Source organism: Leucoraja erinacea, chromosome 7 (genome assembly GCF_028641065.1).
Source record: "Leucoraja erinacea ecotype New England chromosome 7, Leri_hhj_1, whole genome shotgun sequence".
Lineage (NCBI taxonomy): Eukaryota > Metazoa > Chordata > Chondrichthyes > Rajiformes > Rajidae > Leucoraja > Leucoraja erinaceus.
The window spans coordinates 4282565-4306845 of record NC_073383.1 but is presented as its reverse complement, the minus strand read 5'-3'; the positions used below and the strand labels follow the sequence as shown (position 1 = coordinate 4306845).

The 24281-nt window shown below is 44.3% G+C and overlaps 1 protein-coding gene across 3 annotated transcripts in view; it reads right to left on the bottom strand.

Moving 5' to 3' along the window:
• Positions 1-24281, bottom strand: part of col6a3 (collagen, type VI, alpha 3) — a 246465-nt gene that overhangs the window by 89851 nt on the left and 132333 nt on the right. The window contains exons 19-23 of one of the 3 annotated variants that reach the window (XM_055637668.1): positions 21060-21686; positions 19275-19862; positions 12012-12668; positions 8295-8858; positions 1493-3711 (exon numbers count right to left, since the gene is read on the bottom strand). The exons of 1 other annotated variant lie outside the window; for it this stretch is intronic. In XM_055637668.1, the coding sequence (XP_055493643.1) occupies positions 8305-8858; positions 12012-12668; positions 19275-19862; positions 21060-21686 (2426 nt within the window). In that variant the 3' untranslated portion in view covers positions 1493-3711; positions 8295-8304. Of the gene's footprint in view, positions 1-1492; positions 3712-8294; positions 8859-12011; positions 12669-19274; positions 19863-21059; positions 21687-24281 lie in introns of those variants that run through there. One more of the 3 variants, XM_055637670.1, reaches the window with a different exon arrangement.

Sequence of the window (24281 nt, the reverse complement as noted above, 5' to 3'; positions counted from 1 at the left end):
AATGTGCAAGGCATGATTTGTAAGTTTGCAGATGGCAATGAAATGGGTGGTATTGTAAATAGTGCAGATGGTAATCAAGATCTGGATCAGTTGGGCTGATGACACATTAATGCAGATTAATGTAGATAAGTGCAAGGTGTTGCCTTTTCAGAAGACATAGCAGGGTAGGACCTTCAGAGTGAATGTCAGGGCCCTGGAGGGATTTGTAGAGCAGAGTGCAGGTGCATAGTTCCTTAAGTGGTGTCACAGGTAGGATGGTCAAGACGGCTTTTGATACGTTGGCATTCATCGGTCAGGTTATTGAGCATAAATGTCGGGATATTATGTTCCTGTGGTACAAGACATTGGTGAGTCTGTATTTGGAATATTGTGTTCAGTTTTTTTCACCCTGCTATAGGAAGGATGTTGTTAAGCTGGAAAGAGTTCAGCGAAGATTTACGAGGATGCTGCTAGTACTTAAAGGCTTAAGCTAAAGGAAGAGTTGGTAGACAAAAGTGCTGGAGAAACTCAGAGGGTGCGGCAACATCTATGGAGCGACGGAAATAGGCAACTTTTCGGGCCAAAACCCTTCTTCAGACTGACGTAGGGTGAGGGGGGCAGGAAGAAGAAAGGGAGAGGAGGAGCCAGAGGGCTGAGGGAGAGCTGGGAAGGGGAGAAGACAGTAAGTGCTACCGGAAATTGGAGGTCAATGTTCATGCCGCTAGGGTGCAGACTGCCCAAGCGGAATATGAGGTGCTGCTCCTCCAATTTCCGGTGGTGCTCACTCTGGCCATGGAGGAGGCCCAGGACAGAAATGTCAGATTCGGAATGGGAAGGGGAGTTGAAGTGCTGAGCCACCGGGACATCAGGTTGGTTAATGCGGACCGAGCAGAGGTGTTCAGCGAAACGATCGCCAAGCCTACACTTCTAAAGGAAGAGGTTGAGCAGGTTAGGACCATTCCTTGTAGCGCAGGAGTATGAGGGCTGATCTTATGGAGGTGTATAAGACCACGAGGGGAATGTGATAAATGCAGAGTCTTTTACCAAGAATAGTCACGTTTAAGGTAAGAGGGAAAAGATTTAATAGGAATCTGTGGTGTAACTTTTTCACACAGAGGATGGTGGGTATATGGAATGAGCAGTCTGAGGAGGTACTTGATGCAAATATAATAACAACATTTGAAAGACATTTGGACAGGTACTTGGATAGGAAAGGTTTAGAGGAATATGGGCCTAACGTGGGCAGGTGGGACCAGTGTAGTTGGGCATCATTGTCGGCATGGGCAAGTTGGGACGAAGGATCTGTTTCTATGCTGTATGACTTGGACTGTTTATCTATTGTACTCAATGTTCTGACCAATGAAGAGAAGCAATGAAATCTTCACCACCTTGTCTTCATTTGTTTCCACATATAAGAACTTGCATCACCAGGCCCTGTCCCACTCAAGCGATTTTTTAGGCGACTACAGATGACTGCCGAAAAATTTGACGTTGAAACATTTACGGAGACAGTGGCGACAATTTGGGCTGTCGTAGGTTGTCTTAGGTGCTGCCGTACGTTGTCGCCAGGTGACGTACATTGTCGCCAGGTGACGTAGGTTGTCGCCGGTGTTGGCCGGTGAATTCCATTGTCCTGGTCTCTAGCAGTCACCTAAAAAATCGCCTAAGTGGGACAGGGCCATAAAACGTACTATTTCTCCAGGTATTTTGTATGGTCCCATTGTATTGTACGGACTCCAGTATAGTCCCCAGGTGAGGCACGATGGCGCAGCATTAGAGTTGCTGCCTTACAGCGCCTGCAGCGTCAGAGACCAAGTTCGATCCCGATTACGGGTTCTGTCTGTACAGAGTTTGTACGTTCTCCCCGTGACCGCGTAAGTTTTCCTTCGAGATTTTCGGTTTCCTCCCACTCTCCAATGACGCACAGGTTTGTAGGTTAATTGGATTGGTATAAATGTAAATTGTCCCTAGTGTGTGTAGGATAGTGTTAATGTACGGGGATCGCTGGTCGGCACTGACTCGGTGGGCCGAAGGGCCTGTTTCCGCGCTGTATCCCTAATTTAAAATCTAAACTAAAATTAGTTCTTACCATCAATCTGTGAGGTTATTTAACCTTGTGTCTGATCAATAATATCACCTTTAATAGTGCTATGTTTCTGAACCTTGTTTATTACTTCACAACTGGGTTTCATGCTTCCATATGCACATTCTCACTTCCCTTTCAAAATACCAATAGTATAAAAGCCTTTTATTCGGAGTATAAAGATAAGAGAACAGCTAATAAAACATTGGGCCATTGTGTTTTAAAATAAAAATTTATTTATCACTTTAAATGTCCATGACAGTGCATTGAGGATATAAAGCCAAATGGTTTGAGTATTGCTTTCCAATTCGATGGCGTTAGAACTGGGATGATGACCAGAAATAGGCAATGGGCAGGAAAAGCAATTCTGGTCGTTTGACAAGCAGGCAGCAGCAAAGAAAAAATTGGACTTGAAAATACCGAACATAATGAGAAGTAGCGTTGGTATATATATACTGCGATCCAAGTAAAATAAGCAGAATGAAAATCCTTTACAGCTGAAATTGTTCCATGTAAAATCTGGACTGCATTGGCCATAATCCTTTTAATTTCAAAAAATACTGGAATTGAAAAATCTTCAAATGCTGGAAATCTGAAATATCTGCAGAAGAATGCTTGGAAACACTCAACAGGTCAGGCTGCATCTGTGATAGTACAGTGTGGCTCAAGAACAGGCCCTTTGGCCCACAATGTCTGCACCAGCCATGATTCCAATTTAAACTAATCCCTTATACCTACATACATATCATCCATATTCCTCCATTCGCTACATATTCATACACTTATCTGAAAGCCTCGTGAACACCACTAGTGTATCTACCATCACCACCAACCATTTCAGACACCTATCAGCTTGTGTCAAATAAAACTTCTTCCACATATCTTCCTTAAACTTTCTTCCTCTCAACATAAAACTACGCTCACTAATCTTTGACATTTCCACCCTGAGAAAAAAGGTCCTGACTCTCTACCCTATCTCTGACTCTCATAATTTTATAGGCTTCTATCATATATATATATATACCCCTTCTCGTCAGATGCTCCAGAGAAAAGAATCCATGCTTGTCCAACATCTCCTAGCTCGTACCCTCCGATCATGGTAACCACTGAAAATCCTCTTCCGCACCCTCTCCAAAGCCTCCACGTCCTTCTTGCGATGGACCAAACAGAAATGCACATTATCTGCATTAACATTTCAGTCCAAGGCCCTTTGCAGACCAGTAGAGTGTTAACACTGCTTCTCTTTCTACAGATGCTGCCTGATCTGCTGAATGTTTATAACATTCTCTGTTTTTATTTCAGATAAAGTAATCAAACGTGTTGAATATCAGTGCCTGCTTCCTTACACTGTGCCCATATTCTTTACACCAGGTAATTCTGTTGACTATAAATTGCAAATAATTTTATAAAATGAGCCAGATGTTCAGATAGAGTTTACGACGGAAAACTGAGATCACTGTCATATGCAGGATATTATTGTCAAACTTGTGGCTTCCAAGGATGGCTGGTTTTCGTGTTGTTCAGTGAAGTGATTCATTCAAGCATTTTTTTGCTGTTGATTTGCAGCTTAATGTGGAGAAGGGAACTTGGATGATGTGATATAATAATTCAGATGCAGGACACTCTGTTGGGTTATTCAGTAAGGTGATCTGTGGGGAACAAAAGAATAAACACTTAATTCACTACCTTCCCTTCATAACAAATCATTTCACAAATCAACTCTGAAGGAGGGTCTCAACCCGAAACGTCACCTATTCCTTCTCTCCAGAGATGCTGCCTGACCCACTGAGTTACTCTGACTTTTCATGTCAATGACGTTCCATCAGAACTACGGGGAATTAATACATAGTTCCCATGCATGCAGATCATCATCAGTTATTAATTTGTGGAGGCCAGTTAACTAAACATATTCTGAGCAAAAAATCATTGACTTGAAACGTTAACATAATTTATCTTTCCACCGATACTGCCTAACTGATTGAACACTGTCAGCATTTCCCTCTATTGTATTTATCAGGAAGAACAGTTGTCTTATTCCAAGAATAATGATTTCTGTTATTGATATCTCTTAAAACCTGCCACTAAGAAAGTATAGCTTAAAGGGGCGGCATGGTGGCGCTGCAGTAGAGCTGCTGTCTTACAGTGCGTACAGCACCAGAGACTCGGGTTTGATCCTGGCTGTATGTACAGAGTTTGTGTGGGCTTTTTCCGAGAACTTCGGATTCCTCCCACACTCTAAAGACATAGAGGGTTGTAGGTTAATTGGCTTGGTATAAATGTATAAACTGTCCCTAGTGTAGGATAGTGTTAATGTGCGTGGATTGTTGGTCGGTGTGGACTTGGTGGGATGAAGGACCTGTTTACACGCTGTATCTCCGCATTGGTCAATTTGGATTCAAGTCCAGAATTAAATAAGAGCAGGATTAATCCAGTCTATCTGGAGTGTTCCATACTTTGGCTCTGAGGTAGTAAAGACACTAACACAAGCCCTGTCCCACAGTACGAGTTAATTCCAAGAGCTCTCCCGAGTTTGCCCTGATTCGAACTCGGAGATTTACGGTAATGGCCACTCGTCGGTACTCGGGGCACTCATGGACATTTTTCAACGTTGAAAAACCTTCATGAGTCTTCCCGAGCTTACCTGCCGCTAGCGAGTCTTCCCGAGTACGTGTCGTTAGCGTTACGAGCCACTAAGAGACGTCCCCGAGCTCCGACGTACCCGCTACGTTCATTCTCCATGCTTACCACGAGTTTGATTTTTTTAAAACTCGGGAGAGCTCTTGGAATGAACTTGCACCAAGAGACAGGGGTTTAACTACTCATTATCGTTATTCACCACTAACTATCCAGTTTGAAGAAGAGTCTCGACCTGAAACATCACCCATTCCTTCGCTCCAGAGATGCTGCCTCTTCCCGCTGAGTTACTCCAGTGTTTTTTTGTCTATCTTCGATTTAAACCTGCATCTGTGGTTCCTTCCCACACACCCTGTGATCTATATATTTAAACATTACACCAGGTGAAAGCAGCTCAACCTTGTGATGTAAATACAGTCAACAATAATCGTACAATTTTTAAGCAAAATGGTTATCTGTCAATGTTGAACATTTGGCCAATATTCATTGATTCATTGGGGTTATTCTAGGGATGAAAATTTTACAGAGAAATGCCAGCATTTATTACATATCCCTAATTGTCCCAGAATATGTGCGACACGGTGGCGCAGCGGTTGTGCTGCTGCCTTATAGCGCTTGCAGCGCCGGAGATCCTGGTTCGATCCTGTCTACAGGTGCTGTCTGTACGGAGTTTGTACGTTCTCCCCGTGACCGCGTAGGTTTTCTCTGAGATCTCCGGTTTCCTCCCACACTCCAAAGGCCTACAGGTTTGTGGGTTCATTGGTTTGGTATACATGTAAATTGTTCCTAGTGTGTGTAGGATAGTGTTAATGTGCGGGGATCGCTGGTCGGTGCGGACTCGATGGGCCGAAGGGCCTGTTTCCATGCTGTATCACCAAACTGAACTGAAAGGGGAGTTAAGTTTAAGCCACTTTGGTGGGTCTAGAGCCACATGGAGGCTAAACTGTTAGTGGACAACTAATTTGCTTCTCTAAGGGTTATTAATGACGCAGATAGCTTCTTATTAACAATCCAATTGTTTGATGGTTAGCGTTACAATGATTAATTGTTCCTTTAATTCTAGGTTTATTTAGTTACTTAAAATGATGAGTGTTTGACAGCACCGGGCCTCTACTCACTGGAGTTTAGAAGGTTGAGGGGGGACCTCATTGAAACTTACAGAATAATGAAAGGCTTCGATAGAGTGGATGTGGAAAGGATGTTTCCTCTGGTGGGAGTCTACGACTAAAGGTCATACATAGCCTGATAATTAAAGGGCGTTCTTTTAGAAAGAAGGTTGAGGAGGAACATCTTTAGTCAGAGGGTAGTTAATCTGTGGAACTCACTGCCACAGAGGACTGTGGAGGCCATCAGTGGATATTTCTAAGGCAGAGATAGACAATTTCTATAGCTTTTTTTCTTTGAAGTTGGCAATGGATTATGATTTAAGCAGAATCAAATACTTAAGATTCCTTGAGGCCCTCTTAAGAAAAGGGGAAGTCTGTTAAACTTATTCCCGTGCTCGGGCAGTCATGGATAGGAGCTTAAAACATAATCACTAAAACAGTGTAAAATTTGAATGAGAGCAAATATTTGATCACAGTTCTTTGGGTGTGGATAGAATTGCTTGTTTGATCTATTGCAATCTATTCAGAAAAATGTGGACACTAACAGCTTTCAGTGAAGAGTGGTATGGGAAAAGATTAAGGATATAATTTACTGGCATCTAGAAGAGCATGCTCTTATTAGGAATGGTTAGCATGGCTTTCCGCAGGGGAGATCATGACTTTTTTGAGGAGGTGATAAAACTGATTGATGTGGGTAACTCATCACAAACATAAAACAACACACATTTTAGTAAGGCATTCAATAAAGTCCCTTTAGTAAGGCATTCAAAAAAGGCTGATCCAGAATCTAAAATCAAATGGGATCGACAAAAATATGATAGATTATAATTAAAATTAGATTGGCCATAGAACCCAAGGGTAAGTGGTTGAGGGCTGTTCTTCTGACTTTTTCTTATTGAGTCCACAAACAAAATTAGTTGTTCAGCCAGAGCTGAACACACTTCTCAGCATCAGCACAATGTTGTGGGTTAAATCTACACATGTGGGTTTAAACTAAATGGTGGGGGAGGAGGGATTGACAAATTGGGAGTATAAAGGACTTGAAGGGAAAGTGAGTACAGGAAAAGTTACAAAAGACTCGCGAGTTAATGGAAAGGAAAGTTCGAGAAGGGATGAGAGAGTAAGGTCAGGGCCAATTGTGAGTGGTGTGAGAGGGGAGGTGAATACCAAAGTCAAAGTGCTGTATATGAATGCGCGAAGTATAAGAAATAAAGTGGACGAGCTTGAGGCTCAGTTAGAAATTGGCAAGTATGATGTTGTGGGAATTACATAGATATGGCTGCGAGGGCCAGGGCTGTGAACTGAATATTCAAGGGTATTCCTTCTATCGAAAAGGCAGACAGGTGGGCAGAGGGGGTAGGGTAGCTCCGTTAGTGAGGAATGAAATTCAGTCCCTTGCAAGGGGTGACATTGAAACAGGAGATGTGGAGTCAGTATGGATAGAACTAAGGAATTGTAAGGGTAAAAAGACCCTAATGGGAGTTATCTACAGGCCCACAAACTAGCCTGGATATAGGATGCAAGTAAAATCAAGAGTTAAAATTAACGTCATAAACAGCACCTAGGTTACAGAGAAAGGTTGAGCAAGATAGGTCTTTATTCTATGGAGCGCAGAAGGTTAAGGGGGGGCTTGATAGAGGTCTTTAAAATTATGAGAGGGATAAACAGAGTTGACGTCGATAAGCTTTTTCCATTGAGAGTAGGGAAGATTCAAACAAGGGGACATGATTTGAGAATTAAGGGACAAAAGTTTAGGGGTAACATGAGGGGGAACTTCTTTACTCAGAGAGTGGTGGCTGTGTGGAATGAGCTTCCAGTGGAAGTGCTGGAGGCAGGTTCGATTTTATCATTTAAAAATAAATTGGATAGGTATATGGAAGGGAAAGGAATGGAGGGTTATGGTCTGAGTGCAGGTAGATGGGACTAGGTGAGAGTAAGTGTTCAGCACAGACTAGAAGGGACGAGATGGCCTGTTTCCGTGCTGTAATTGTTATATGGTTATTTGGTTATATGGTAAAGGTAATGCTAGGGTTGTTATGGAAGATTTCAACATGCAGGTAGACTGGGAAAATCATGTTGGTACTGGACCCCAAGAAAGGGAGTTTGTGGAGTGCCTCCGTGATAGATTCTTAGAGCAGCTTATACTGGAGCCTACCAGGGAGAAGGCAATTCTGGATTTAGTGTTATGTAATGAACCGGGTTTGATTAGGGAACTTGAGGTTAAGGAGCCATTAGAAAGTAGTAACTAATTATGATAAGTTTTAATCTACAATTTGAGAGGGAGAAGGGTAAATCGGAGGTGTCAGTGTTACAGTTGAATAAAGGGGACTATGGAGCCATGAGGGAGGAGCTGGCCAGTCTGAAGAAGGGTTTCGGCCTGAAACGTTGCCTATTTCCTTCGCTCCATAGATGCTGCTGCACCCGCTGAGTTTCTCCAGCTTTTTTGTGTAACCTTAATTAATCAGTGGCCTTGGCTTGTGAAAAATTCTTACCTTCAAGAGGTTAAACGGATTTCAGCATTGATATCAATCGTTGATGCAATGTTGGTATAGAGTGGAAAGTTTTTAATATAATGAGGAAATCAGAGGAATATGCAATCTGCTGCAGCTCCGATGGGTCAATATTCTTAGCTCCGATGGCAATGGGCACAATATGAGCTTGCTTTATAGTATCTGCTGCTGGACCGACATCTTCCCTGGACTTCCCAGCAGTGATAAGCACCAGAATTTGCTTAGCTCCGGCATCTTGCCTGCTGCCAGCAGCTGCATGAAAGATATTTCTTGAGACATACTCTAGTGCTCCTCCAGTGTTGAGGACTCTTCCCGTTTTACGTCTGATCTGTGTTGCCGCAGCCAGGACTTCAGCCTTGCTCGTATAAGTATTGAACGCAAATTCAGTCTGTGCATCGGAGCTGTACTGTACCACGGCGACTTGATCTTTGTCAGGCCCAATGTCAAGTTCCTGAAGTACTTTAATAAGAAATTGGCGGACGAGAGGAAACGCTTTCCCCATTCCAAGGGTGCCATCAATTAGGAAAACAATATCTTTCTGCATGACTACAGGATGGGAAAACAAATATATAAAATGAACAAGCATCAGTTGTTGAAAATGCAAACAATATTGCTATGTTACAAAGGAAATACATCATTTTCAGCATGGCTCATTGATATACAGCATGGATTATTTATCAATTCTTCTGCAAAATGTGGCTGAGCAATTACTGAATGTCAGTAATTTGGCATTTTTTTATTGCTGGATATGCCTCAAGAGCATTTCATTTCAAGCTGCATTTTATTGAACACTAGACCAAGTGCAGACCCATTGGTTCTGCTATCCCAATGGTGTGATCCCCCAACCCAATATTCTACCATGCACCTGTCTCCTCCAACGGAACTGAACCCGTTCCCAAATGTAAGATTCCAGCACTCCCCTGCCTCCCTCAGCAGTGGATTAAAAAAAAAATCCAATTTCACCTCCCCTGTCTGCTGCAGCAGTTCCAATTGCAATACCAATTGGCCCTCCCCCTCCTGTTGAAGCACTTGCTGTGATATCCCATTGAGGTGAAAAGTTCAGAGTGTTTCTGTCTTGCAACTTTGTTTTGAAGTGTGTTGGAAGCTGATAGGAAGGAGCAGCGAATCAAAAGGAAGAAAGGCAGCCGGCACCCAGACGGACGGATGGCAAGTGGCAGCCACAGACTTTTATATAATACTAGACCAAGTGCAGACCCGTTGGGTCTGCTCCCCCAATGGTGTGATTCCCCCAACCCAATATTCCACCATGCACCTGTCTCCTCCAATGGAACTGAGGCCGTTGCCAAATGTAAGTTTCCAGCACTCCCCTGCCTCCCTCAATTGCACCTCCCCTGCCTGCTGCAGCAGTGAAAAGTTCAGTGTTCCTGCTTGCAACTTTGTTTCGAAGTGTGTTGGAAGCTGATAGGAAGGAGCAGCCATCAACGAATCAAAAGGCAGGAAGGGATCCGTACTGCAGGCGGACGGATGGGTTTGAGTTTTATATATTAATAGATAATAGATTTGAAAACTACTTTTTTGATATTGTTTGCTAGCATGTGTGGCTTTTCTTCAAATGGTTATATCTTTCTGCCAATGGATACATTCATCTGAACACAGGGCCTCCAGGCATGAAATATAGGGAGGTTGGATAGGCTGGGACTTTATTCCTTGGAGAGTAGGAGGCTGAGAGGTGACTTTGTTCACCGTAATGAGATCATAAGGGGCATGGATAAAGTGAACATTCATAGTATTTTTCCCCAGAAGATTCTAAAACTAGAAACCATATGCTTAAGGTGAAAAGGGAAAGATTTAAGAGGGACCTCAGGGGAACTTTTTCCTTCTGAGGGTAGAGAAGCGCGCTGGTCGCGCTGCTGCCTCACATTGCAGAGTCCCGGGCTTGATCCTGACCTCGGGTGCTATCTGTGTGGAGTTTGCACGTTCTCCCTGTGACCGCGTGGGTTTCTTCCGGATGCTCCGGTTTCCTCCCACATCCAAAAGATATGCAGGTTTGTAAGTAAATTGGCTCCTGTAAATTGCCCCTCGTGTGTAGGGAATGGATGTAAACAGGGATCAAGTGCGAAGGGGTGAAAGATGGTCACCATGCTGATGTTATTCACTACCAGTGGCATATATTCCCCCACATTGAAATCAATGAAATGGAAGGCATAGAGGAGAATACCACCAGCATCTGATAGTGTTGCACATTTTCACACTGGCAAGGCAACCAAATGGCTTCCTTTAAAACTGCATCAAGAATTTGCAAATCTGTTCAAATGTGTTCAAAATGAAAGTTAACTATGTCCTTCTCTCTGATACTTACCAACTATGTTCAATCTGTAAATGATCCGTACATTAACGCATGGTAGAAATATGCTGATTAATATAGGAAATGATTATCTGAGCTAATTTGCTAATTAATTGTAAAATTAAATAACTATTTCCTGTCAATATTGCACATGAACAGGATGTTCACAGTGCTGTAATAGCATTAATTATCCACCCAGGCAATCAGCTACGATGGACGTTTGCAGACTGGGTAAAGATGGCAGATTGCTCTCTCTGACGGACATCAATGAACCAAAAAGTATTTTGCTACATCCCAGCAATTCCACTGTAGCCATTATTGATATTATTTCAATGTTTCCCAAATGTATTTATAATTATTTGCCAGCTTCTATGGTGGGAATCGAACCCATGTCTCGCGATTAATGATTCATGCAACTCAATACAAGTCCATAACCTATGACACAATATGATACGATAGAACTTTATTTATCCCAAGAGGGAAATCGGTCTGCCAACAGTCATAGAACACAGCAAGATTCTTGAAACATGAAATTAAAGTGTTGAATGGAAAGACCAGGATTGGGGACGTGCAAAGATTGGGGAGGGGGAGTCAGTGTACCACAATGCTACTGTGCTCTTGGAATATATAATTTACACCAGGGTCACCGGGCTGATGGCCCCCTGCCGGCAGTCTGCTCGTCTTTTCACGCTTTTTGTTATTTTTAGTTTGTTAAAAGTTTTTCTTTTAATGTTCTTTGGTTTGTTTTATGAGGGGGGAGGGGATCGGGGGGAACTTTTTTCAGACTCTTACCTTCCCGGAGATCAATTTTCGGATCACATTCTCCAGGCTCTGCGGCCTACCATCGATGGAGCTGGAAGCTTCCTCGGACCGGGGGGCGTGGACTTAACATCGGAGCTGATCCCTTGCCTGGGATCGCTCCCACTGTGACCATCGTGGACTTACCATCAAGGGCTCGCAGTCTCGGGAGAGGCTAGTCGTGAGCTCCAACGTCGTGGAAGGTTCGACCAACCCCGACGCGAGGTTCGATCGCCCGGCACGGGAGAGCTGACAACCCCCCGATGCAGGAGCTGATCGCCTCGACAGGGAGGGCCTGAACGCCACCAACGACGGGAGTCAAGATCGTCCCATCAACGGGGCTCAAGTCCCACGACCGAGGACGAGCTAAGGGAAGGACTTGAACTTTATTTCGCCTTCCATCACAGTGAGGAATGTGTAGGAGTCACTGTGGTGGATGTTTATGTTAAACTGTATTTTTGAGTGACCTGTTGCTTTTAATAGTATGACTGACCTGACCAATGAAATTTCTTGTATGTTGCAAAACATACTTGGCGAATAAAGTGAGATTCTGATCCTGATTCTGATAATCAAAGAGCAAAGCCTAGTTTACGTACCTTCTATACTGGTAACTCGCTCCTCTCCAGGAATTAATGTTTCTTCATTAATGACGATTGACTCTCTGATAGCCACTGTTGGGGCACTCAATGTTGACAATGGGCTCATCACCCGTTCATGTACGTTTGCCAAATTATGGAACTCCTTCACACTGAAGACCAAACTGGGATCGGATGCAATCTCCTCCAGCTGGGCCGGGTCGGCATGCCTTACTCCAACTGCAAAAATTGCGATGCCATCTCGCTTGAGAGCCTCCGCATAGGGTTTAACAGTTTCCGCCGATCTCCCGCCAGCAAACACCACAAGAAACTGGGGAACCCCTTGCTCCTTTCTGCTTCCTGTGTACTTGATAAAGAGATTCCTTAAAACAAAGTCCAGGGCTGAGCCAGTGTTAAGAGTCGTGCCCCCTTTCAACCTGAGCCCTTTGATATGATTCAGTATGTCCGATTTTGTTGAGTATGTATCAAGGTAGAACTCTGCTTTGGCATTGTGACTGAATTGTGCCATGCCCACCCTTACCCTGTCCGTTCCAATATCAAGGCTCTCGATTATATTGCTGATAAAATCGTGCACCAGATGCACATTTATGTTTCCGACATTCTCTGAGCCGTCAACGAGGAATACAATATCTCTCTTGTTCACTTCCTCTGGCAAAACTGTAAAAATAATTCACAGTGTTAGTTAGCCACAACAGATCACATAAAATGGGCATTAATTACAAGCATTCAGGAAAATCTGCTTTTACCAGTGATAAAGATCGTCCACAATGCTGCCGTTATTGCTTAAAGAATATGAGATTAGATAGGATCATAAATATACTCTATAAACCATAGGAAATGTGAATATTAGTTTCCATGTGTCTGTCATATCAAGAGAAAACTGAGAGAAATAGACAATAGCATTCTGGACCACCAAGAAGCCTGAAATATTGGTAAATCAATGTGTTCTTCTCTGGAAGAAAGAGCTGGATTACATTTCCATTACATTTACTCAAAGAGGTGGCCCTACAAATCGTGGATGCATTGGTGATCATTTTACAATGTTCTATAGACTCTGGATCAGTTCCTGTGGTCTGGAGGGTAGCTAATGTAACCCTTTTTTTTAAGAAAGGAGGGAGAGAGAAAACAGGGAATTATCAAGAAGATGCTTGAGTCGATTATTAAAGATGTTATAGCAGCGCATTTGGAAAGCAGTGGCAGGATCGGTCAAAGTCAGCATGGATTAATGAAGGGGAAATCATCCTTGACTAACTGATGGATAAGGGAGATCCATATTTAGCAGATTCATTTGTACTCACAAGAAACAGAGTACCATGAATCCATTCATTCCACAAGAGATGAAGGAATAGATTATTGGAGAATCTAGAAATCCAAAAGCCTCCGTTGGTCATTGTAGCTGAACCTGAAATGTTTGCTCAGATGCATCACAGATATTGGCTGGATCCAGCTCTCAGATGCTGTGATATCCCTCTCAACCTTTCATATTCTTGTACCTGTCCAAATACACCTGTATATTTTAAATGCTGTTACTGTACCAGCCCCAACTATTTCCTCTGGCAGCTCACTCATTAACTGCTGCCCTCTGTTTGAAAAAGCTGCCCCTAAAGTTACTTTTAAATCATTCCACTCTCAGCCTAAACATATGGCCCAAGGTAGACAAAAATGCTGGAGAAACTCAGCGGGTGAGGCAGCATCTATGGAGAGAAGGAAATAGGCAACGTTTCGGGCCAAAACGTTTCTTCAGACAGATGTGAGAGTGTGGGGGGGGGGGGGGGGGGGGGGGGGGGGGGGGGGGGGGGGGGGGGGGGGGGGGGGGGGGGGGGGGGGGGGGGAGAAGAAAGGAAGAGGAGGAGCCAGTGGGCTGAGGAGGAGCTGAGAAGGTGAGGGGAAAGTAAGGACTACCTGAAATTAGAGGTCAATGTTCATACCGCTGGGGTGCAAACATGGGGTGCAAATATGACCCAAAGTTCTTGATTCCCCTGATGGTGAATCTGTGGAATTCTTTGCCACAGAAGGCTATGGAAGACAAGTCAATTGATATTTTTAAGGCCGAGTATAGAAGTTATATAGAATGTATATAGAAGAAACACGTTACTTCTTAAATCTTACCAATATGCTTAAAACATTGAGTAAAGCTCGCAGATGTCAGCTTTTTTTGTGTGCTCAGAAGTCAAGGCCCAAAAACATGTTATTGCTTAGTTTATTTTTGCTTTAGTCTAGAACATTATGATAACTTAGAAATTGGAGATAAAAGACAAGGACAGTACGAGGTTAAAGTTAGTAAAAACATACGTGCTAAGCAGCCAAAGATAAGAACTGAAATTACAATAAAACGCTGCATGAAAGGATGGATTAGTAAACATTTGGAGAGTGGCCGAGCTGTACTATCTCTGAATGTTCCAGGCCCAGATTTGTGCAAATTAAAGGCTTCTCGTCTTCTTGAAGAATTCTCCGTGTCTGTGTCATTTACGTCTTTAATTTGAGTCTTGTAAACCACGTCAAGAGGTGGATAGATTCTTGATTAGTACGGGTGTCTGGGGTTACTGGGAGAAGGCAGGAGAATGGGGTTAGGAGGGAGAGATAGATTGATTGAATGGCAGAGTAAACTTGATGGACTGAATGGCCTAATTCTGCTTCTATCACATGACATGAAATTTCCAGAGCACCCTAACATGGCTGAGAGAACTGTGGATGCTGCTGAATGTTCCAGGGGACAGAGGCACATGCTATAGATATGATAGAGATGTAGGCAGGAAATCATGTGGCAGGGGGAGGGGTTGGAGGGGTTTGGGGGGGGGGGGGGGGTCAGAAGGGATGGCGTTTTCAGGAGGGAGGACATAACTACACTGTCTAAAGAGAACATTCTTGGGGGATTATCCAGTGAGGCTCTATGGAATGAAGATAGAAACTGGAAGACAATGAGGGAGGCCTCCGCACGGTTCGCAATAACCAACCTGATCTCGCGGTGGCTCAGCACTTCAACTCCCCCTCCCATTCCAAATCCGACCTATCTGTCCTCGGCCTCCACCATGGCCTGAGTGAGGACCACTGTAAATGGGAGGAGCAGCACCTCATATTTCGCTCGGGCAGTCTGCACCCCAGCGGTAGGAACATTGACTTCTCTAATTTCAGGTAGTCCTTGCTTTCTCCTCCCCTTCTCAGCTCTCCCTCAGCCCACTGGCTCCTCCTCTTCCTTTCTTCTTCCCTCACCCTCACCCTCACATCAGTCTGAAGAAGGGTTTCGGCCCGAAACGTTGCCTATTTCCTCCGCTCCATAGACGCTGCAGCACCCGCTGAGTTTCTCCAGCATTTTTGTCTAACTGGAAGGCAATGGTCACTTTGATAGGACTGTATTATAGGCCTCCTCAATGGGAGAGATTTAAGAGGGGGCTCAGATTCCATGAAGCCTTTCATTTATAGGGTAGTTCATCTTTGTAACTGGTTGCCAATGGAAGCTATGGAACCGGATGCAATTCTGACTTTCAAAATTATGACTTTGGACAGATATATGGATAGGAAAGGTTTGGAGGAATATGGGAATCTAGCCTGAATGCCAACTTGGTCGGCCTGGAGAAGCTAGGCCCAAAGGCATTTTTCTGTGTTCTGTAGCTCTATGTTTCTATTGCTCATTACCACTGTTTAAGAGAGGGTAGGGGGGCCATCTGTGAAGTTAGATCTATTTAGCCTAACATCAATAATGGGGAAGATATTCGTACCATTATAATTGCAAAAATAAAAGCTTGGATGAGGTTCTACTGCAGTTGTACAGGGTCTTGGTGAGACCACACCTGGAGTATTGCGTACAGTTTTGGTCTCCAAATCTGAGGAAGGACATTATTGCCATGGAGGGAGTGCAGAGACGGTTCACCAGACTGATTCCTGGGATGTCAGGACTGTCTTATGAAGAAAGACTGGATAGACTTGGTTTATACTCTCTAGAATTTAGAAGATTGAGAGGGGATCTTATAGAAACTTACAAAATTCTTAAGGGGTTGGACAGGCTAGATGCAGGAAGATTGCTCCCGATGTTGGGGAAGTCCAGGACAAGGGGTCACAGCTTAAGGATAAGGGGGAAATCCTTTAAAACCGAGATGAGACAAACTTTTTTCACACAGCGAGTGGTGAATCTCTGGAACTCTCTGCCGCAGAGGGTAGTCGAGGCCAGTTCATTGGCTATATTTAAGAGGGAGTTAGATGTCGCCCTTGTGGCTAAGGGGATCAGAGGGTATGGAGAGAAGGCAGGTACGGGATACTGAGTTGGATGATCAGCCATGATCATATTGAATGGTGGTGCAGGCTCGAAGGGCCGAATGGCCTACTCCTGCACCTAATTTCTATGTTTCTATGTTTCTAGGAGTGTATGTTAAATAAAGAGAGCAGCATGAAATGGCGGCACGGTGGTGCAGCGATACAGTTGCTCGCTTACAGTGCGAGAGACCCGAGTTGAATCCTGACTACGGGTGCTGTCCATACGGAGTTTGTACGTTCTCCTTGTGACCACATGAGTTTTCTCTGGGAGCTCTGGTTTCCTGCCACGTATAGGTTTGTCCCAGGTTCATTATCTTTCGTAAGTTGTAAAATTGTCCCTAGCGTGTGTAGGTTAGCGTACAGGATGCTTGCTGCTCAGCACTGATTTGGTGGGCCGAAGGGCCTGTTTCCGCACTGTATCTCTAAAGGCTAAAGACTAAAATTGTTAAAAAAATAAGAATTGAATTCTTTGAATTGGTTACAGATTTTGTCAGACTAATGCAACAGATATAATAGATTCTGACATTTTGATAGATTTCAAAAAGTATTTGTAATGTCTTTTAGAAGCAGGAAAATGAGAATCAAATGGAAAGTGGCAAATAAGTATGTAAGATTGTCCCTTGATTGGAGCCAATGGATAGATTTTTTCAGAATGATTTTTCAAGGTTGTTTCCACAGGGGAGCAGTAGTGAACTCAATAGCCTCTGCAGTTAAAAAACCCCACAAAGTGCTGGAATAACCCAGCGGGTCAGGCAGCATCTCTGGAGGACATGGATAGGTGACGCTTCAGGATATAGAGCCATACAGGATGGAAAGAGGCCCTTCACCCCAACTCGTTCATGCTCGCCAAGATAGGAACATAGAAACATAGAAATTAGGTGCAGGAGTAGGCCATTCGGCCCTTCGAGCCTGCACCGCCATTCAATATGATCATGGCTGATCATCCAACTCAGTATCCCGTACCTGCCTTCTCTCCATACCCTCTGATCCCCTTAGCCACAAGGGCCACATCTAACTCCCTCTTAAATATAACCAATGAACTGGCCTCGACTACCCTCTGCGGCAGAGAGTTCCAGAGACTCACCACTCTCTGTGTGGAAAAAGTTCTTCTCATCTCGGTTTTAAAGGATTTCCCCCTTATCCTTAAGCTGTGACCCCTTGTCCTGGACTTCCCTAACATCGGTAGCAATCTTCCTGCATCTAGCCTGTCCAACCCCTTAAGAATTTTGTAAGTTTCTATAAGATCCCCTCTCAATCTCCTAAATTCTAGAGAGTATAAACCAAGTCTATCCAGTCTTTCTTCATAAGACAGTCCTGACGTCCCAGGAATCAGTCTGGTGAACCTTCTCTGCACTCCCTCTATGGCAAAGGTGCACCATCTAAGTTAATCCTATTGTGAAAACTGCACAAAGTGCTGGTGTACCTTAGCAGTTTCTCCAGCCTCTCTGGAGAACATGGATCGGGTCGGGTCAGGGCCCTTCTTCAGACTCAATCCATGATCTCCAAAAACGCTGCCTAACCGGCTGAGTTCCTCCAGCACTTTGTGTCGTTTTTGTAAACGTTATTTCCCCATTTCCCCATGCGAGCATTTGGCCCATATCCCTCCAAACCTTTGCTATCTATGTACCTGTCGAGATGTTTTTAAAACATAATTACTTCAACTACTTCTTCTAGCAGTTTGTTCCATATACTCACCACACTCGGAATGGAAAAAGTTGCCCCATAAGTTTGTATTAAATCTTGCCCCTCTCAGCTTAAATACATCCTCTTGTTTTTTTATACCCTTACCCTAGGTAAAAGACTGCATTCATCCTATCTATTCCCCTAATGATTCTATACACCCCTATAAGATCACCCCTCAGCCTCCAACACACCAAGTAATAAAGTCTTAACCTTCCCTATAGCTGGGCTTCTCAAATCAATAGACAATAGACAATAGGTGCAGGACTAGGCCATTCGGCTCTTCGAGCCAGCATCGCCATACAATGTGATCATGTCTGATCATCCCCAATCAGTACACCGTTCCTGCCTTCTCCACATATCCCCTGACTTCACTATTTTTAAGAGCCCTATCTAGCCCTATCTATCTCTCTCTTGAGAGCATCCAGAGAACCTGCCTCCACCGCACTCTGAGGCAGATAATTCCACAGACTCACAACTCTCTGTGAGAAAAAGTGTTTCCTCGTCTCTGTTCTAAATGGCTTACTCCTTATTCTTAAACTGTGGCCCCTGGTTCTGGACTCTCCCAACATCGGGAACATGTTTCCTGTCTCTAGCGTGTCCAAGGCCTTAACAATCTTATATGTTTCAATGAGATACCCTCTCATCCTTCTAAACTCTGCACCCGCTGAGTTTCTCCAGCACTTTTGTCTACCATTGATATTCCAGCATCTGCAGTTCCTTCTTAAACTCCTTGTAAATCTTCTCTGCACTCTTTCCAGCTAAATGAGTTGATTTATACCAAAGATAGACACAAAATGCTGGAATAACTCAGGTGGTCAGGCAGCTGGAGAAAAAGAATAGGTGATGTTTTGGGTCGGAAAAGTCTAGAGGAAGGGTCTCAACCCGAAACGTCACCCATTCCTTCTCTCCAGAGATGCTGCCTGTCCTGCTGAGTTACTCCAGCATTTTGTGTCTATCTTCAAGAAAAAGTATTTGTTCTGTCTGGAGTGTGAATAGTTATGATTAAAATCATAGACTAAAGGTTGAGAATCTTTCGCTTCAAGAGTGTCAGGATTTAACTTATTTAACTTGAAAGTTAGTGGAATCAGATTTCATGAATGACAAAAAAATTAAGTAGGCATCTGGGCCTGAGGAATTACAGACTAAAAATAGGATGCAGGAACAATTATGACAACTCTTCCAAAGAGACCGCTCATATGACGACAATATTAAAAGCTTCTGCATGTGAAGTTGCTATGATTTCTAATTCTAAGATCACATATTTCAAGAAGTTGGAACAAACCATTTAATTCATACGTTAAATATAATCATGATGAATTGAAGATATTTTACCTTCAGTGTTTATAGTATTTGCATCCTCAATAATAACAATGGTGTTAACTTTAATTATAAGCTCCTTTTCAATAGTTGCCAACTCAGAGAAATCATTCAGTTTCATTACAAGGCTGGGTTCATATACGATCTGTTGCATCTCCGATGTGTCTGCGCCCTTGGCCCCGATGGCAATGGGCACAACACCAGCTTGTCTCACTGCCTCCGCCCCCGGCCCAACATTGTCCCTGGATCTCCCGGCTGTGATGAGCACCAGGATCTGTGCGGCTCCAGCATCTCTTCTGCTGCCTGCGGCTGGGATGAAGACGTTCCTTGTGACAAACTCCAGCGCAGCACCAGTGTTGAGGGGTCTTCCCGTTTTCAGTTTCAATTTTGGTATTGCATTCAAAAGCTCATCTTTCGTTGAATGAACATTGAGGCCGAACTCGAGCCTTGCGTCAGAACTGTATTGCACCACAGCGACTTGATCTGTGTCAGGTCCAACATCAAACTCCTCGATTACCTTCAATAGAAATTCACGGACTTGTGAAAACGATTTCCCCATTCCAGGGGAGCCGTCGATTAGGAAGACGATATCTCTCTTCCTGGCTGCAAAAATCAAATGTGTATTCAAATATAAAATATGTGAATAACTTAAACAGAGAGGTGCATTATGGAATATTAACTGTAAAATGCTGAGGGACCTAATAAAGGACAACTGAATGAAATAGCAGTTATTTTGGTTTGCAATAACATATAACAATTACAGCACGGAAACAGGCCATCTCGGCCCTACAAGTCCGTGCCGAACAATTATTTTCCCTTAGTCCCACCTGCCTGACTCATACCATAACCCTCCATTCCCTTCTCATCCATATGCCTATCCAATTTATTTTTAAATGATACCAACGAACCTGCCTCCACCACTTCCACTGGAAGCTCATTCCACACCGCTACCACTCTCTGAGTAAAGAAGTTCCCCCTCATGTTACCCCTAAACTTCTGTCCCTTAATTCTGAAGTCATGTCCTCTTGTTTGAATCTTCCCTATTCTCAAAGGGAAAAGCTTGTCCACATCAACTCTGTCTATCCCGCTCATCATTTTAAAGACCTCTATCGTCCCCCCTTAACCTTCTGCGCTCAAGAGAATAAAGACCTAACTTATTCAACCTATCTCTGTAACTTAGTTGTTGAATAGAAACTATACATTAGTCTTCCTTGTTTAAAAAAAACATTTTTTTGGAGATACGGCACAGAAACAGGCCTTTCGGCTCGCTGAGCCCACGCCGACCAGCGATCCCCGAACATTAACATTATCCCACACACACTGGAGACAATTTACATTTATATCAAGCCAATTAACCTACAAAACTGTACGTGTTTGGATTGTGCAAGAAAATCGAAGACCTCAGAGAAAACCCAGACAGGTCACGGGGAGAACTTACAAACTCCGTACAGACAGCACACACAGTCAGGATCGAACCCAGGTATCTGGCGCCATCAGGCAGCAACTCTACCGCTGCACCACCGTGCCGTCCTTACAAATGTGTGCTTTTTGAGTCTAGTCCAGAAACAGACCCCATCAGCTAATCTTCCTTCGTGAACTATTTGATGCCTGGTTTTCAATCAGGAGATGGTGTCGAGCACCTGTCTCACAGTCACGAGGAAAGCTACAGAAGTTCCTCCAGCTTTAATAACATCCCAGCATTGTCTTATTGGATAGGGAAATGATAATGCATTATAACTGTACAAGTGCAAATGGTAATGAAGTCATATCTGAAAAAACTAAGAAATGCAATTCAAGTACCTTTTGTAGATGTGGCCATTTCATCCTCAACAACTGTTGGCTCTTCAATCACTGTTGGGACACTCAGCATTGTCAGTGGCATTATCAATTGATTCAGGACATCTGGCAGAGAGTGCAATTCGTTTACACTGAAGACCAAACTTGGATCAATTGCCATCTCTTCCAACTGGGCTGGGTCTGCGTTCCTAACCCCTATGGCGAAGGTCATGACCGCAGCTCGCTTCAGCGCATTTGCTGCCTCCTCCACATCATCGCTGGACCTTCCACCAGTAATGAGCAGCAGAAACTGGGGAACGTTCTCCTTTATTCGACTTCCAGCAGCACTCGTGAAATAGTACTTCATGGCATAGTCCAACGCAGAGCCAGTGTTGGCTTTAGCCCCACCTCTCAGACTGAGGCTTTTGATGTGAGACAGAAGCTCAGCCTCTGTTGAGTAAGTGTTCAGGTAGAACTCAGTTTCCGCAATATCACTGTACTGTGCCAGACCCACTTGCACCTTGTCCCGTCCGATGGCCAGGTACTGAATTATTCTGATCATAAAGTCACGGACATGAGGTAAATTAGCATTTCCGATATTGTCTGATCCATCGATAAGGAACACAATGTCTCTCTCGCTCATTTCCTTTGCTACAAGTGCAGGAAAAAAGTGCACGACATGTCATACAAAATCCCCAAATGTGAACTGAACCAATAAAATGCAACATAAAAGCATCTCGAGTTATGCCAGACCTGAAATATTTCACAATAGTGAACCATATAAGGAAAAAAATTAATTGTTGATACAAAATGCTGGAGTAACTCAACGGAACAGGCGGCAACTCTAGAGAGAAGGAATGGGTGACGTTTCGGGTCGAGACCGAATTCTGAAGAAAGGTCTCGACCCGAAACGTCACCCATTCCTTCTCACCAGAGATGCTGCCTGTCCCGCTGAGTTACTCCAGCAAATTGTATCTATCTACGATTTAAACCATCCTCTGCGGTTCTTTCCTATACATTGTTGATACAGCAGATCTTGGAGCAGCCATTTTTAGGTGAAGAGTTGATTTTCAGATGGTGTTGAAGAGTTTAAATTGGCATGCAGCATGGAGTGTGCGAGCTTCATAACTAATTGACTTGAGTAGCCTGAAGTGTTTCCCACACCCTAAGCTAAGCCCAGCAAATGGATAGTCTGATGCTCAATTCAGTTCTTTACAGAAGTTATCACAAAGAGCTGGCAGGTCGCAAGCTTGGCGCATAAATTGCCTTTTCCTTAAAATAACCAAAACAATATTCTTTAAAGCTGCCATGAAAGAAAGTTGTTTACTTGACTATGATTCATGAGATACAAGGAGCAGAATTGCCCCTTTTAGCCTCATTCCCCAAGTTGTGCAGCCGTTGACAATGTGCTTACATTCTGAGATTTACCATGAGATTTTACCACTATCCTTGTTGGCTGAATTTGAAGTGACACAGGCAGTGCAGCAGATCATAAGGTCATAAGTGATAGGAGCAGAATTAGGCCATTCGGCCCCATCAAGTCTACACCGCCATTCAATCATGGCTGATCTATCTCACCCCCCTAACCCCATTCCCCTGCCTTCTCCCCAGATGTGTTTACATGGACTGTCGTGAAGCTTTTGATAAGATCCTGCTGGTTGATGCAAAATATTAAGGCAGAAGTGATCCAGGTTGTGTAGGCAAACTGGATCCAAAATTGGCTTGGAGATAAGAGGACAGAGAGTACTGGGGCTGTATGTTTTTTCTGAAGAATTCTGTAACAAGTTGAGTGTGGCAGGGATCACAGATCAGGCATCTTTGCTATTTGTCACATATTTATAACGTCAAGAGAAATTAAGACTATTGAAGGGCCTCGCCCCGAAACGTCACCCATTCCTTCTATCTAGAAATACTGCGTGACCTGCTGAGGTACTCCAGCATTTTGTGTCTATCTCCGGTGTAAACCAGAATCTGCAATCAGGCACGGAAATCGCTATCAAAATATGGGGGGGGTAGGGGACAGGGGGAACACAATTTCTTGGCAGCCGCGCGCGCATGCGCGCACTCACATACACACGCGAGACTTCGGAGGCTCAATCCAGAGCTAAATGCAGCTCAACGGCCTGTCTCGCCGGGTTAATCTACAGCCCTGCCTGGACTGACAGGACACCAGCGCTGCTTCTCCGCGCTGGCTGTAAACCTGGGCCATATTTCCCGCAAGTCCAGGCAGGGCTGTAGGTTGACCTGGCGGGACTGGTAGAGTTGAGCTCGGTTTCTCGCTGGTTCTCTGCTGTGGCTGTGAGCCTGGGGGCACAGCTCCCATATGACTCCCAACCCCTCTGGCCACCCCTGGTCGTGGGGGGGGGGGGGGGGGGGGGGGGGGGGGGGGGGGGGGGGGGGAGGGGCACGAGTGGGGACGGGACAGTGCTGGAGAGCCAGGATCGATCCTGGCTGCGGATGAGGCGCAGGTCTGTGCCGAGAGTGTTTTGGCACTCCTCCCTCCTCCAATCACCACGCTGAATTATCATGTCCCGCCCCCAATGCCTGCTGACTGGTGTCTCTCTTGTCCAATCAGCGCCCTCGATCAGCAGTCCCACCCCCACTGTCTCACGGAAAGTGGAGATTTCACCGGGTTTTAATATCCGGATTACAAAAAATGGGGGGGGGGGACTGTCCCCCACCTCTCTCAAAACAAGGGGACGTGTCCCACCTGTCCCCCCCCCCCGAGATTTCCGCCCTTGTCTGCAGTTCCTTCCTGCAAATTATGTCATATGGTTTGCATTAGCAAGTTGATTAAATTTGGCACTTTCACCCTTAAGCTTCAAACTTTATCACTTAGGTAAAAAGACACAACGTGCTGGAGCCCACCTACATCAAAAGTCTGCTTACCCATCACACCACCTCCAGGTCCCTCAGATCAGCCGACGGGGTTACTGAACATCCCCCGGTCTAGGCATAAGCTCGGGGGCGACCGCGCCTTTGCGATTGCAGCTCCTAGACTAGAACTGCCTCCTCCATCGACTCTTTTAAGTCGAGACTTAAAACTCATCTTTACTCTCAAGCCTTTCTTGACGTCCTCTGAAGGAGGGCCATATGTATGTATTTATGTATGTAAATCTATGAATCACTGTTGTGTAACGTTAATACCTCCACTAATGTAAAGCACTTTGGTCAACGAGAGTTGTTTTTTTTAAATGTGTTATTGAAATAAAAGTGACTTGACTTGACTTGGTGTAACTCAGTGGG